The 15,720-nt window shown below is 46.9% G+C and overlaps 1 protein-coding gene across 10 annotated transcripts in view; it reads left to right on the top strand.

Moving 5' to 3' along the window:
- Positions 1-15,720, top strand: part of HDAC4 (histone deacetylase 4) — a 343,637-nt gene that overhangs the window by 217,364 nt on the left and 110,553 nt on the right. For all 10 annotated transcript variants that reach the window (XM_023228691.3, XM_023228693.2, XM_023228694.2 and 7 more), the window contains one exon: positions 10,943-11,063. In XM_023228691.3, coding sequence (XP_023084459.1) covers positions 10,943-11,063 — 121 coding nt within the window. The remainder of the gene's footprint in view (positions 1-10,942; positions 11,064-15,720) is intronic.

Here is a 15,720-nt window from a genome sequence, read left to right as displayed (position 1 = left end):
CCAAAGATAACTCCTCTCCTGACACTTAACATGCAAGATTAATTTGCCTGCTTTTGAAACGTATGTAAATGGAACCCTTAATATGTAGGATTTTTGTGTTTTGCTTCTTTCTCTGGACGTTACGCTTGTGAAATTCATCCCCATTTTGCATTTGGCAAGAAGTCATTCATTATCTATTATATATTGCTGTGTGGCGTCCATTTATAAATGCACCAATGTAGTCATTTCTTCTAAAGTTGTTAGATACCTGGCTTGTTTCCTAACCAGAGCTATTAAAAGCAGTGGTGCTTTGTGCATTCTTGTACATGTTTCTTGGTACATGTGGGCAAATGTGAAGTGGAATTGTTGAACTTTGGGGCATGCATGTTGTCAGTATTCATATGTGATGCCTAAAAGTTTTCAAAGTGGTATACCACTTTACACTCCTACCAGCCATGTACGGGGGTTCCTGTGGCTCCATGTCCTTGTCCACACTTGCTGCTGTCAGTCACTTTAATTTCAGCTCCTCCTCCTGCCCTCAGCTGCATTTCTTTGATTACCAATAAGATACAGTTTATTTTCATAAGTTTTTTGGCCAAATGCATATTCCTCTTTTTGTGAAGTGCTTGTTCAAGTCTCTTGCCCATTTTTCTGTTGGGGGAGTCTCCCTTTTTCTTGATTTGGAGTTGTTCTTTCTATATTATGGAATCAAGCCCTTGGCCAGTTGTACATGCTGTAAATCTCCTCTTCTGCTCTGTACTTTGCCTGTTCACTCTCTTAATATTATCTTTCAGGCACAGAAATTCTCCCTTCTAATACAGTTTCAGTCTTTTCCTTTAGATGATTTTGTGCCTCGAGAAATCTTTCCCTTCTTCAAAATCTTGGGTACATCCTCTTTAACGATCTCTTAGCAGCTGATTCTACCTGGAATTGATACCAGCGGGGTTTTGTTTGTGACTGCATTGACTCTGTGGTTCAAATTAGGAAGACTTGATATTTTTACAACATTGATTATTTACCTTCTATAATTTTTCTTAATGTTTTCTTAATAGTTCTGTGTTAAGGAGGCGTGCATGTATTTGATTAAATATATTTCAAGCCATTTGATGGCTTTGGTTGCTATTGTGATGGCTTGGTTTTTATAATTTTGAAAAGCAGTCAATTTTTGACTGTTGACTTTGTGTCCAGCAACCCTGTTAAATTCAAATATCCTAATCATTCATAGATTGTTTTGAATTTTCAACATTTAGAAACCTGTCATCTATAATGACAAGATTGCCTCCTTTCTGATTGGAATACCTTTTATATCTTTTACTTGCTTATTGTGTAGAATGGACTGAGATTGCCAGTAGAGTATTGAACTGTGGTCATGATATCAGGCAGGCACACTTGTCTGGTTCCCAGTTTCCTGTTAAGTGCCATGTTTTCTGTAGGGGCTTTGTTTGTATTTTTTACTCATTTGTCTACTTGTTTTTGATAGGTGCTATTTATCAGATTATGGAAGTTTCCTTTCCATTCCTTGTTTGCTCAGGGTTTCAGTACGAATGGATATTGATTTTTATCAGGTGCTGTTTCAGCATCTTTTGAGATGTTTGTATGATTTTTTGGCTGTATTTGGTGAATGAAGTAAAGCATATGGATTTATTTGAATATAAATTCGAACTGGCATTTTTAAAATAACCCCAGTCAACTTGATTGTAATACATTGTCTTTTATGTAGTGAAAACTTGGATTTGCTAATATTTTGTTTTGTATGATTGCAACTGTGTTCATGAGGGAGATTGCCAAGCAGTTTCCTTTCTCATAATGTCCTTGTCACGTTCTGGTGTCGTGACTATGCTGGCCTCAGAATGAGTTAAGCATCATTCCTCTCTCCTTTTATATTCTCTGGCAAAGTTTATTTAACATGGATATTATTTTTTTCCTTAAATATCTTGTGAAACTTACTGTTAAAGCCATCTAACCCTAAGGTTTCCTTTGTGCAAAGGTTTTTGATTACTTGTTCAATTTTTAAAATAGTTAATGGGACATTTTTTCCCCCGGATCACTTTAGGTAAGTTGTATTTTTTTTTTTAAAGAAATGTGTGCCTTTGTTATACATTTTTGAATTTCTGGCTTAGTGGTTTTTGGTGTCATATCCTTTTCTGGTGTTTTTGACGTCTGTCAGACCTTTAGTGTGTCCTTTATTACACTCCAGATATTGGTTGGTTGTACTTTTTCTCTTTATTGCTGCCGTTTTGTTTTGCTTTTGTTTTCCTTGGTCGTTCTCTCCAGAAGTTTATCAGTTATTCTTTTCAAAGACTGGCTTTTGACTTTATGGACGTTGTTTGTTGAATATCAATTTGATTAATTTCTACTATTTTTATTATTTTTCTAGGTTCTGTTTTCTTAGGTTGTATTGTGGCTTTTGTAGCTTTTTGATGTAGATACATAGAGCATTGATTTCAGCCCTCTCTTCTAACGTGTGCTTATATAGCTATACATTTTCTTCTAAATGCAGCTGTCTCTGCATCCCACAAGTTTTGATTTGTAGTTTAACAATCTTTGTCTTTCCATTATTTTGGCCCATTTACATTTAATATAATTATTGATGCATTTGTGCTTAAATCTATCATTGTACAATATGAATTCTAATTATCTCAACTATTCTAATTCGCTTTTCTTGCTTTTAATGTATGTTTTTAGTGATATATATGTGTATATATAATTTTTTTTCACCAGCTTGGTAGTCACTATTTTGCTGTTTCTTTACTGATTATCGATAACTTTACCAAATTAATATTTTTGCCAATTCTGACAAAGTAAGGGTCTGGAATACTTTCACTCTTAACTTATATACTATTTTGACCTGTATTTAACTCTCAACTTACCTTTAACATCACAAGACATTGTTGTTATTATTTTATGTAGTCAAGATTTACTCATAAATTTATCCTTTCCACTTTTATTCGTTTCTTCATGTCTGACCTTTCATCTGTGATATTCTTTGTTTACGTTAATGCAGGTCTAATAGCGATGAATTTTCTTTCTGTTCAAAATGTGATTTCAGGTTAATCTTTGAAGGTTATTTTTGCTGAGCATAGAATTCTAGGTTTGTATTTATTTTCTTTCAGCACTTTGAGAATGCCATTCCATTCTCTTCTGCCATCTATTGTTAATCTTCGGAAATCAGCTATCCATCCTATTGTTCCTTCTTTGGAGATACTCTTTTTTCCCAGGCTATTTTTACTATTTTGTCTTTGATTTTTTTGAAGTTCTTTTTTAATGTGCTTAACTGTAGTTTCTTTCATTTTAATTTCTTCTATTTGGGATTTGTAGTTCCTAAATCTGTTGTTTTATACTGTTGTGAATTCTTAGACCTGATTATTCTCAGACTTCACCACAACAAGTAATGACTTTGCCCCAGTCTCCATTTAATCTATCTGGGACTGTAGTTATATACCTGTGTTGGATTAGCTTTCAGTATCCCCTAAGTTTCTGAAGTTATTTTTGTGTCTGTGTTTCCCTTTTCTTTTCTTCAGTGTGGGTATTTTCTTCCAATTTATCATCCGCTTCCCTAATTTGTGCTTTACCTGCACAGTAATCTGCTGCTAAACTCATCCATTGGATTTTACCTTTCTTTAGTTTTCAGTTCTAGGATTTTCATTTGGCCCTTTTTCATAGTTTTCCATAGACTTTCTTGATCTTATTTTTTTTCTGCACATAATGCAGTTTTTTGGAGTCTGACTGATAACACTCTCTGGCCCTGTGGCAAGGCTTCCTGCCTGTTGTTTCTCTCTCTCTCTCTCTCTCTCTTTATGTCAGATTGTGTTTCTTTCTACACTTGGATGTTTTAGGTTGCATGTCTGACTTTGTGCTGTTGTGATGACGGGAGACCTGGGAGGGTGACACATTCTTTTCGAGTGGACTTTGTTTTCCTTCTTATAGTTGACCAGAAGTGGCCACGCTTCTTAAGCATCTGAATGTAGTCAGGTCTGGAGCTGATTCTGAGTTGGGTTTCAGGCCTCCCAAGGGCTGGTGGATTTCTGGCCATCGTTACTCATAAGGCATAGCCCTTTGAGGTCCTACCCACAAGCCCGTGAGGTTTACTGGGGTCCTTTGATTTTTCTCAGTTTTCGTGGCCCTATCAAGGGCCCGTTCGGAAACCCACTGCTGACTCTAGACAACGGGCTGCCCGAGGGTGGGGTCCCACTTCCCCCAGCCCCAATCTCTGACCTCGGCCCTGGCGTTCCTCGCTGCCCTAGTTGCTCTCTGTGCCTGCAGACAGAAGGCTCGGGTGCTTTGTCCAGACCTTCTGACCGTTTCCCATAGGTTTAATTGAATTACCTGAATACAAATTCTTGAAGTTATATTGTTGAAAACACAATGTGCTTGGCGTGCTCCAGGTTTCCTAAGCTGTTCTTCTTTATACTGTTTATGTTCTTCATTTTGTCTGGAGTGAAAGGATATGTTAATATTTGGTTTGGTGATTCGCCTTTATATAATTTTTAGATTGTGAAATTGGCATTTTGCTTTTAATTAATCTGCACTGAATTTGAAGTTTTTCCAAATAGGACATTTTTGTTCATTTGTTTGGATTTGAAATCCTTGTGTTCTAAAAAGAATTCAATAACTATTCAGTAAATTCAGTTTGTAAGTTTATTTTTAATGTAATGAATGCTATTATAACAAACTAATGTTAAATTAGAATTGGGATATGATCTAAACTGTATTATTATGCCTATATTACTTGGTACATTTTTATAAATATTTGCTATTTCAAACTAGATATGTTTTTCCTAAGAGTACATAGCTAATGCACTCTGAGTTTTTAGTTAATTTCTCTATTTAGCTATTTCCAAGTTCTTAGTAATTGTTTTTATCCATAAAACTAACACTTTTATCAATTATCACAGCATTTTACTCTTGAAATAATAAATGTACTTTCAATGTTTTTTCACTTTAACTGGTAGAATTTCAAGGTAGAAGAGGCCTCTGTGGAGGGTTTCTGTTCCATTTGAGGTCTAATTTTTGCATCAGGATTTGAAAGTGAGTACTAAATCTGCATGATGGCCCTGGCTCCTGCCACCCTGATTCGATAAGAAGGTGACTTATTCGCCAGGGATTGCCCACAGGGGAGAAGCTTCTAGACATGGCTGCAGAGGCCCTGAGAAGGACCCTGCAGACGGGGCTGCACGCATGCTTGGTCTTTGCATGCAGATCCGGGCCCTCTCGGTAGCAGAAGGCTGTGCTGTGGGTCTCTGTTCACTCCAGGGTGTTCTGCTGAACTGGTCCCGAGTGGAACCCGGCTGGCAGAGTTCTCGCTTCTGAAACTGCTGGAGTGACCCTAGTGTGTTGCCTGGGTTGAGGGCCAGGAGTCCAGCTGAATCCTCTGGCTTCACGTGTGAGGAACCTGAGTAGAGGCTCCATGGCCTGCCAGGCAGGGCCCACCCTGTGGGGTTGCTTTCCACTTTAGAAAGCTGCCTTCCATAGACAACAGCGCGTGGTCCCCCGGGAGCCCTGTGCACGGGGTTTTGACGTGTCTGGCCTGTGCTGGCGACACCGCAGTGCAGAAGGCGTGCATTGGACCCACATCGCAGGGGCGTGTGCCGCAGCCCGAGGCACTGGGGCCTCCACCTGGGGTCTGCCTCCTCTCCACGCTTCTGTGGTTCGCCAGGAGCCCAGTGTAGATCCTATGTATTTTTCTTTGGAGTAGGGAAAATAGTTGCTTATCAGAGAATTGAAGTTTAAAATTTAAATATCAGCTCGTTGATTTGTGCCACAACTAACCAACAAATAAGTTTTTCAGATTGCTAAAAAGCAGCTTGGTCTAAATTACTTCCTCAGAGTTTACCAGACTCTTCCAATAAAAATACCATCTTGAGGCTCACAGAATATGAAAAGACTTCACTTCAGAAAACATTTCGGATCCGTTCACCAGCCCAAAACAATCCCTGCACTGCATCCAAAGCGCCGTCTGCCCTTAACTGGAGCTCTGGAATGTTCCTGCTCCGCTCTAGCCCCGTCACAGGCGGCAGTCCCGGTGGATTTCACTGTGGATTTGGGTGGTCAGGTTTTATTATTAATAATAAACTGTGTACAGTTGGGTACTTGGCAAGCTTGTGTCGACTCTGCAGCCCTCAGAGTGTGGTCTTGTGGTGAGGACACAGGGCCGCAGGCCCCTGTGGTGGACGCCACTCGGGGGCTCTTATGTAAGCGGGGCCCAGGGGCCGGCGTCTTCCCCCATGAAGGAGGTTCTTGTTTGTGCAGGCTGGAGGGGCAGTGGCAGCCGGCGCAGAGGACACGAAGCATCTCCAGCGTCTAAGCATTTGAAAACACGGTGTGCAGCATCTGTTTATTCTCCTGGGTTTTTTTTTTTTAAGTGAGTTTCTTATTGAGTATTTAATAAATATCATTACACTTGTAAATATTTACATTACTTTTAATTTTAAATAATTCTTCACTTTTATTCATTGATACCAAGTAATGCGATTCATTTGACAAACTGGTGGCAGTTTTCATCACATTGAGCAAGAACACACTGTCTTTAACCAGCTAGGTTTTGGTTTAGATTAACGGCACTTGGGAATCTGAGACACACACCTCTTCACGTCAGCTCGGGGAAGGAGCAGGAGCAGGGTGGACTCTGCCCGGGCAGTGCGGAGCGAGCATGGCCCCGCTTTCTCTCACTGCCGTTCACACGCACAGCCCCGTGGGGAATGGAGCGAGGTCACTGAGCAAGTCCTCTGCTTTGTGTAAAAATGACGTGAGAGGCTGCTCCTGAAAGTCATTAGGTGTCTGTTCTGTGAAGTTATGCCTTTTTCAGAGGCAAGGGGGTGGGGAGAAAAAGGAGCCCTTTCAGGCAGAAGCCAAGCGAAACCTGCCACAGCTCCATCGTCTGGACTCACCGGGTCCAGGCTCTGGCCCTCCGGGAGCACAGCCGTCCCTCCCCACCTGCCCCGCCCCACCCGGAGCTGCTGTCCTCCTCTGTCTGCGCCACTCAGCTGTCACTCACTCGCTTACTCCTTAGGTCTCGGGCGCACTCTCTGCCCCCTGGTATGGGAAGAACTTGGCCTCTTTTATCCACCACTTCATCTCTGCTGGCCAGAACGGGCTGGCATCTCATAGAGCCTCTGTAGAAACCTCCGTCCAGGGGATGAGTGATACTCAGTGTGAATTAAGGAAAAAAAAAAAAAAGTAAAAGGAAAACTTAAGGAGATCTGCTCTCCATTTATTGAACGGGTTTTTTTCATTCTAGAACTTTAAGTGAGAAACCTGTTGTCAGATGACTGTGTGTATAACCAGAAGTGCAGAAACAGGGTGGGGGGTCAGAATCAGCCCCTCATTTTGAATACTCTCCTAGTAAAGTCCGAAAGATCAAAAGAAGATTCCTTGGTGGTTAGAAAGGTCATGAATCGATGACTTATGTTCCTCATGTTTCCTGCTGGCCAGGCCTGTGCTGGGCATGGGTGGGGCATGAACCCCTGTCATGCCTACTACCCAGCCCTGCATAGAGGAAGCCAGGCAGGACCCAGGCTTGTGGCCAAGTCACCCTTTGCCACTGAATGGTGTTTGCAGAAGCAGGGAGAGAGTGTGGGTCATAAAGTGGGGTCTGCTGGCCCTGTTCCGGGAGTGCACGCCCTCTCCCGTGGAGGGCCAGTGAATCCACAGTAACAGCTGTCCCTGGCAACCGGTGTTTTGAGGAGGTAAGGCTGACGACACTGAGTTTGGGTCTGCTGGAAAGTGTTGAGAGCGTCCTCATCCTGCACACTGAGAACCTGCTTCTTGTCCTGCTCTGCTGCTTCCACTCAAAGACGGCCGTGTAGAGGGACCTGCAGGGCCGTCCCCTCCAACTGGCCATCTGGGTCCTCATCCTCACTGTTGCTATCACCAGCATCATTGTGCGGTTTGACTACTTCCCTGCACCCTCAGCAGCATGGGTAGTACCCCCAAAAAATGTTAAATCAGTGTAAAGGCAAAAACTTGAAGTTACCCATTTCACTTTTTATTTCTTTTATCAGTAAAGTTAAGCTGATTTAACATACTCGTTGGTAAATTTGCCTTCTCCTTTTGAAATTGGTGTTCTGTGTTCTCTGCTCACTTATCTTCCCCACCACCCGGCCTTTCCTTTTATTCCTGGTTGTGGAGGCGGTTTGTATATTTACGGGGTTAACTCTGGTTTATGTCTGGGTCTGTTTTTCCAAAGTTCGCAGCCTGTTGCTGATAATCTTTTAGGAATTCCAGTGATCACATGCCTGGGAATGGTAGAAGCGAATGGTTCCCATAAGTGTATGATCTTCTGACAAGTCCCCTTACAGAAAGACAGTTCAGCTAAAAGTGCTTATCAGTGACATTCAGGTCTAACGGTGGGTGTCCTGAAGAAGCAGAAGCATCCCTCCCGTCCCCGCACCCCCACCCTACCTGGGGCAGCGCTCACCGCAGTCATGATTTAGGTGATGAGACCATCTTCAGCAGCATGAGCTGGGGGACGTCACGGGCACAGCTCGACTCGGGCAATGGCATTATTTTCTCAGACCGTGAGGGAGCACCAAGGTTGAAGCCTCATGCATCACGGTGGGGCCTTCCCGGACCCATGCTGGTGGCCGTGTAGTTAACGTCTTTGTGTGTCCCTGGCTAGGCTAGTGCAGGCCCCACCACAGCCTGGGTAGACCCTGTTTCCAGGGGTCTCATTGCTGACTAACCCTCGACCAGCCATTGAAGTTCCACCTTGATGTAACGGGAGTGGGGTTCTGCCGTCGGGAACTCGGAATGCGCCTAACTAACAAAAACTCCATTTGTGAGTGGCAGCAAAGACATTTGGTATGTAATGAAGGTGGCAAGGAAAAGACATCTTTCTAATGATATTAATAATTTCTTAGCAGTTGGTCAAAATATCCATAGAGCCTTATATGCCAAAATCCATTTCTGAGCCATCAGAGTGAGTCATGAAAAAATTTAGCAAATAACCAAATGAATGAAAACTCAACACCAGAACCAAGGATAAAATTAAAATGATTGCCTATTAAACCATTGAAAGGAAGAACAATTGCAAAGTTTTAAGGAAAGGGAAAACTCACGAAGGAAAAACTAAAATAGACTTTATAAAAACAAGCGTTTTAACATCTTGCCCCAATTGTAAAAGGAAACAAGAGGCAGGGTAAATGTGTGCACACACACAGACGGAGCAGCTGAGCACCGTGAACCAGGGCGTCTGTGAGACTTGGTAACTGAGCCGACCTCACCTGAGGCACACCTGGCCACCTTTGTGTTCTCCCTCCACAGCTGGGGCATGAGAATACCTATTTATAGCTCTCATGTGGGGCTGAACCAGGCCAGGGCTGGCATATACTAGGCTCTCAATACAGCCATTATCGTAAGAAACCCACACGACTCCAGTGGATACAACTGTGAAACACACACACACACAGACCCACAATAGCGCCATGCACATCACAGAAAGATTCCTAAGAACACGTAAGCCAAGGACATGAATTATCTCGCAAGAGAGAAAATTAGTGCGTGTGCAGTGGTGCCCAGGGAGGCCTCACGGTGATGCCTGCTGGCTTTGTGGCTTTGGGCACGTGGTGATTGGAGGACCAGCAGGAGGAGCAGCTGCCCCACACTGCAGGTGGATGGGTGGTTCAGGGGGTCAGTGTGTAGTGACGTTTCGTTTTTGTTTTGTTTTTTTTTTCTTTTGAGACAGGGTCTCACTCTCATTGCCCCAGGTGCAGTGCAGTGGCACCGTCTTGGCTCACTGTAGCCTGGACTTCCCGGGCTCCGGTGATTCTCCCACCTCAGCCTCCCAAGTAGCTGGAACTACAGGCACATGCTACCACACTTGGCTAATTTTTGTATTTTTAGTAGAGACAAGAGTATTGCCATGTTGTCCAGGCTGGTCTCGAACCCCTGTGGTCAAGCAATCTGCCCTCCTCAGCCTCTCAAAGTGCCAGGATTCCAGGTGTGAGCCTTCGGGCCTGGCCTATGTGTAGGGATATTTTGGACAGCAATTTAGCAAGATGTGCCAAGGGTTAGAATAGTAAGTTTGTCAGATGTATTCACTTTGCCAGTGTGACCTAAGCAAGTAATTCTAAAGGTGGTCAGTGTTACCCACTCATAAATGTTCACTGCAACGTGGTTTCTAACAACCAAAACTGCCTCCCAGTCAGGAAGTGGTTTTATAAACATGCTTCACTCACCTCACGGTGTGTTTTTGACCATTACAAACGCTATCTGAATATTATGCAATACTAGGAAGATACTTCAGGTGCTGTAAGAAGGATGGAAGTACTGTGTGGTTAGATTGGAGATCTGAGGAGAGCAGGCTCCGTGCTAACAGGCCTTGTGTTCAGGGTGAGACTGGCCTTTTTTGCCAGTTCCCTTTAATGAGGCTTTGAAAAAGAATCACCCCACAAAGAAAACCAGTTTCGACTTCAGTCGCACTTGGTGCAGTCACTCTGCCTGAGTCTGAGCTGCCAGGCTGGAGAGGACAGGCGCTGCCCTTTGATGCTGTTGGAAGCAGAGCTGGCCGTCATGTCGGCACAGGTGTGGAGGCACGCCTTCCTGTGAGACGGGCTTTGTCCCTGCGTGATGCTTCCATTTGCACAAAGCCTTCTCTCTTAGATTCTGCTTTGCGGTAGCAAGAATGCAACCACCACGCTGCCACTGCCTCATTCAGAGTGTTCTTTTATATAAGAATATTAAAACTTCCTTCAGAAGTGTTTGTGTTAGCTAACAATAAGTCTTTGGGATGATTAAATCTGCATTTTAAATAGAATGCAATTATGTAAAATCTTGATGGGAAGAAGACCTCTTATTAAAACCCCTCCCGGCCTTGGTTCTTTGAGGAAGCGCTCAGGGGACCGCAATGTCCTGAAGGTGCATAGCCGTCCCCAGCGCTTCCCTCCCTCCGCGGCCCTGCTGCCCTGCATTGCTGCTGTGGGGCAGAGCTACACTTCACCCGCCGCTGTGCTTCCTCCCACACCAGGTGCCGTGGCCAGCACAGAAGTGAAGATGAAGTTACAAGAATTTGTCCTCAATAAAAAGAAGGCGCTGGCCCATCGGAATCTGAACCACTGCATTTCCAGCGACCCCCGCTACTGGTACGGGTAAGTGTGGGTGTGGGGAGCACCCCAGCCTCCTCTCGGGGGGCCCAGAGGACCGTCTGAGCATTGGTAGATTGGCATGGACCCAGCTGTTCACCTTCTGAGGCAGGGAGGGAGAGTGAGGGATTGAAACCCCAAGCACAGTGGTGCTCGGATGTGGGTGACGTGGTCTGGGGGTACACTCGCGTGGCGGCCATCCTCACGGGGTGGCCCCTCCAGAGTGATGTGGTCTGGGGGTACACTCGCACAGCGGCCATCCTCATGGGGTGGGCCCTCCTCCAGAGGGACCGAACAGTCCTCCGGGGGCTGGCGCCTGTCGTTACTCTTGGTAATGTTGTGCCATTTTTCAGCCACAATAAGAGCCACTTAAACTGGAACTCTTGTCTGAATCCTCTGTGCTCCTACAGCACTCCCACCTGACGTTTCAATGATTCTTAGGCTAGTCAGGAAGCACCTGTGGTACTTCTATTATTTTATACTAAGAAACCCTGCCAGAGCCCATGCAATTGACAGGGACCACAAAAGACTTGCTCGTCTGAGGACTGAAGAGAGCCGGCATGCCATGCAAAAGACGGCCTTCGGAGGCGAGTTCACAGAGCCCAGTGCGAGCGAGTGGCGAGGTGATGCGGCTTTCAGCAGTGAGCAAGGGCAACAGAGGATCGCTTTGAAATGTAGTTTTCTGCTGCTCTCAAGGTTCATTTCATTTCTAGAAAAAAAATCCCATAAAGGAGTTTTTGTAAATCAAAATATCAGTAATTTCATTGGAAAAAAAATAGCTATTCTCAAGCCTCAAAACGGACAGCTATGTGTAGTGAAACCTCCCACAGCTCAGACGTGATCCCCCTTGTTTCCGTGGAAGCCACCGGCTGCCCTGACACATCCCAAAAGATGTTTCCAGCACAGGTGACCCACGCCCTCCGCTCCGGCAGCCGCTGTGCTTGCCAGGGGCACATGAACTGCACTCAGGGCAGACACACCGCCCGGATTTGGGTAACTCAACCAGGGACACAAAAACTCACAGGGAGGAGTGAGCCCAGTGTCTGTGGGAGGCAGCACGTGACAGCAGCGAGCCATGGGGACCTGAGGAGGACGAGGCTTCCTGAGAATCGCTGGCGATCGGCACCTGGGAGCCCCTTTGGCGGGGGGACCCTGATCTGTGCCCCCAGAGCCAGTCCATTGCCTGGACTGGTTGTGGAGAAACTCCATGATCCCACTGGCTGGGCCGGGGTGTGGGGTTGCAGGGCAGAGGGAGCAAGGGACAGGAGTGTGGATCGCGGTTCAGATGGTGCCCCTGGGGCCCAAGCTGGAAAGGGCAGGATGAGGAGCCAGGGGCAGAGTGGGCGCAGGGCCTGGCCGAGGATGGAGAGCTGGAGTGCAGAGCCTGCTGGGCCGGGGCGGAGCTGCCTTAGGTCCCTGTGTACAGGGAGGCTGTGAGGCAGCCGAGCAAGGGAGCTTTGAGAAGACAGTGATGGGAGTGGGGCAAGCACAGGCAGCCCTTTCTGAAGAAGAGAACAGAGTCTGGGAGGCTGCAGCGGGAAGATGCAGGACCAGAGCCGCGGGGCCGCTGGGAAGCAGGGGTCACGGTGGGCACAGGGCAGCCCCCGGAGGGTGGCCACGGCAGCGTGGAGGAAGGTGGGAAGCCGGCGCCTCCTCGCCCAGGAGTGAGTGGAGAGCGGACAAGGGGCAAGGCCGGCAGGATAGAAGCCAGGCAGTGACTTGGACCTGGACCTGAGGGGAGGATGGAGCGGCAGGCCCAGGGAAAGGCTGCACCTGCTGTCAAGGAGGCCACGGGAGAAGGGGTGGCCTGGGGCAGCCTTAGGGCGCTGGGGGACGTGCTGAGAGACTGGAGATGGGGGCTTCCAGGGAGGAGGGGTGACAGACTGGCTGGGGCTGGGAGGACTCACTTTTCCTGGAACTCCCTGGGTGAGCTGGGTGCTCAAGGTGGGCGTCTTGGCCTGGACAAGGCCCGCTTGCCCTGGCTTTAGTGGCAGGGGGCAGGGGTACCTCTTCTTAGAGGGCTCTGGGGACATTCAGGTTGGAGGGGGAAGGACTTGATCTCAAGTCAGCCAGAGGACAGGTTTGTTTTCATGGAGTCTGATGGTTTTCTTGTTTTGCCATATTTGAACCCTGAACTTAAACATCATGGAGTGGTGGCAGAAACTTTGTCAGAAAACCAGCTCTTTGTGGAGAAAGAACTGAAACTCTGACCCCAGCTTCACACCACGCATGGTTAGTTCAGATGTCATAGACCTGAGCATAGATGCGAAACTGATCAAACTTCTGGAAGGAGACCTAGTAGAAACTTTCCCAACCTTGATGAGGAGTGGGAGGCAAGATTCCTTAGGTCGCCAAAATCATTGACTAGATGCCAAAAACCCAAAACGGGGTGTTTCCACAAACCGAAACACTTCTGCTCTTTGAAAGGCACCATTAAGAAAATTAAAAGGCAAGCTACGGAATGGAAGGAAATATTCACGATGCATATATCTGACACACCGCTTGTATCCAAAATGTAGAGCTCGATCCTATAACTCAATAGTAAAAAGACAAGCCGCCCACTTAAAAATACGGGCAAAAGGTTTGAACAAGTACCTCACAAAAAAAGGCATGGGGATGGCCAGTAAGTGTAGAAAAAATGCTCAACATCGCTGGGCATCAGGTAAATGCAAATCAAAACCACGGCAAGCAGCCCCTTCATCCCTGTGGGGATGGCCGGAGTTACACAGGCCGGGTGCTGGAGCAAATGCCGTGTCCCTGGACCTCAGCGTGCTGCCTGTTGGAATCCGAATCACACCTGGGGAAATAGGCAGGCAGTTTCCTACAAAGACACATACCCACTAACCCTGTGACCCAGCGATGCTCCTTCTCCGTATTTGCCCAAGACATACGAAAGCAAGCAACACGACAAGTCACCTTCTTACAGTCACGGTCACCAAAGAATGGAAACAACCAAGCTCCCATCAACAGGGGAACGGCCGCGCAAACTGGGGCCCCTGCACGCACTGGAATGCTGCTCCGCAGTGACAAGGAACGGACCCACCGGCGCCTGCAACAGCTTGGGGGAGCCCCAGAGGCGTGGTGCCTAGACAAAGAGGCCACCCCCGTGGTTCCACTGATGGGAAATTCAGAGTCAGCAAAGCGAGTCGACTGTGAGAGAAAGCAGACCAGGGCTGGGAGGCTGCAGAGATGGGTGGTGCTGTGGCTTCATCAGGGCGCCAACTCTGAGGGTGTTTATGTGCGTCAGCGCGTCCAGCTTTAAGACTGTTGTGACGAGATGGCACTTTCCTGTGTAGCTGCCACAAGCCACACGTGGCTCCCGAGCACTTGAAACGTGGCTGGGTCTCCCAGGACATGCCGTCGATGCAGAGTGCGGGATTTCGGACGCTCGGTCTGAAGGAAGGGCCCATGGTGTCTTGACAATATGTTTCTATTGATTGTAAGTTGAAAGGATGGCTTTTATAATGGTTTAATCGAATACTAAAATTCCGTTCATTTATTTTTAAGCCACGTTAATGTGGCCACTAGGAAATTATAAATTTCAGATACGGCTCCCATCACGTTCACTCTGCTGGCGTGTCCTGGCACGTGTGATTCATCGTTTTATTTCTTGGAAATCACTGGTACGAATCTGATGAAAGGGGAATGGTTTGGAATTGAAATGGTTGGGTCTATGTGAAGCTTTATTCTACAGTCAAGCCAGTGTTTAGAAGAAAACATGATTTGCTTTTCCATCTTCCTCCAGAAGACAAGGATTGCCTTTAGGTGCGGCACCAGGTTGGCCCCAGGGCCCCCTGGGGGCTGCGCCTTGGCTCCTGGCCTGGCCTCTGTATCCCATCCCCAGGCCGCGAGAAATGAAAGGTTGAAAAACTGGAAGATGATTTCTGGTCAGGGTGAGGTAGAGGGAGCAGCTCTGCAGGTTCTGCCCTCGGGGCTCTACGGTGTGGCCAGTGTGACTGTGTGTGTGTGTGTGTGGAGTGTGGCCAGGGTGAGTGTGAGTGTGGGTGTGAGATTCCGGTGAGCTTAGTGTAGGGTGTGAATGTGGGATGTGGGTGTGTGGAGTGGGTGAGGTATGGGGTATGAGTGTGAGGTGTGGGAAAGGTGACAGGTGTGTGAGATGCGGGTATGTGTGGGAGGTGGGCGTGGGGTGTGGGTGGGTGTGAGGCATGAAGTGTGGGTGTGTGGGGTGTGGGTGGGATATGTGTGTAAGTGGGTGTGAGGTAGATGGGTGTGAGCGGGATGTAGGTATGAGTTTGCGTGAGGGGGTGTGGATGGGTATAGGTTGTGAGGGGGTGTGGGGTGTGGAATGTGGGTGTGAGTAGTGTGCAGTGCAGGTATGAGTGTAGTTGGGTGTGAGTATGTGGTGTGGGTGGGTGTGAGTAATGTACAGTGCAGGTATGAGTGTAGGGTGTGAGTAATGTGCGGTGTGAGTGGGTGAGTAGTGTGCAGTGTGGGTGGGTGAGTAGTGTGTGGTGTGAGTGGGTGTGAGTAGTGTGTGGTGTGAGTGGGTGTGAGTAGTGTGCAGTGCAGGTATGAGTGTAGTTGGGTGTGAGTAGTGTGCAGTGTGGGTGGGTTTAGTGTGTGGTGTGAGTGGGTGTGAGTAGTGTGAAGTGTGAGTGGGTGTGAGTAGTGTGTGGGTGGGTGTGAGTAGTGTGAAGTGTGG

This window comes from Piliocolobus tephrosceles, chromosome 11, assembly GCF_002776525.5.
Source record: "Piliocolobus tephrosceles isolate RC106 chromosome 11, ASM277652v3, whole genome shotgun sequence".
Classification (NCBI taxonomy): Eukaryota; Metazoa; Chordata; class Mammalia; order Primates; family Cercopithecidae; genus Piliocolobus; species Piliocolobus tephrosceles.
The sequence above is the reverse complement of the archived record's forward strand: the minus strand, read 5'-3'. Positions and strand labels throughout refer to the sequence as shown.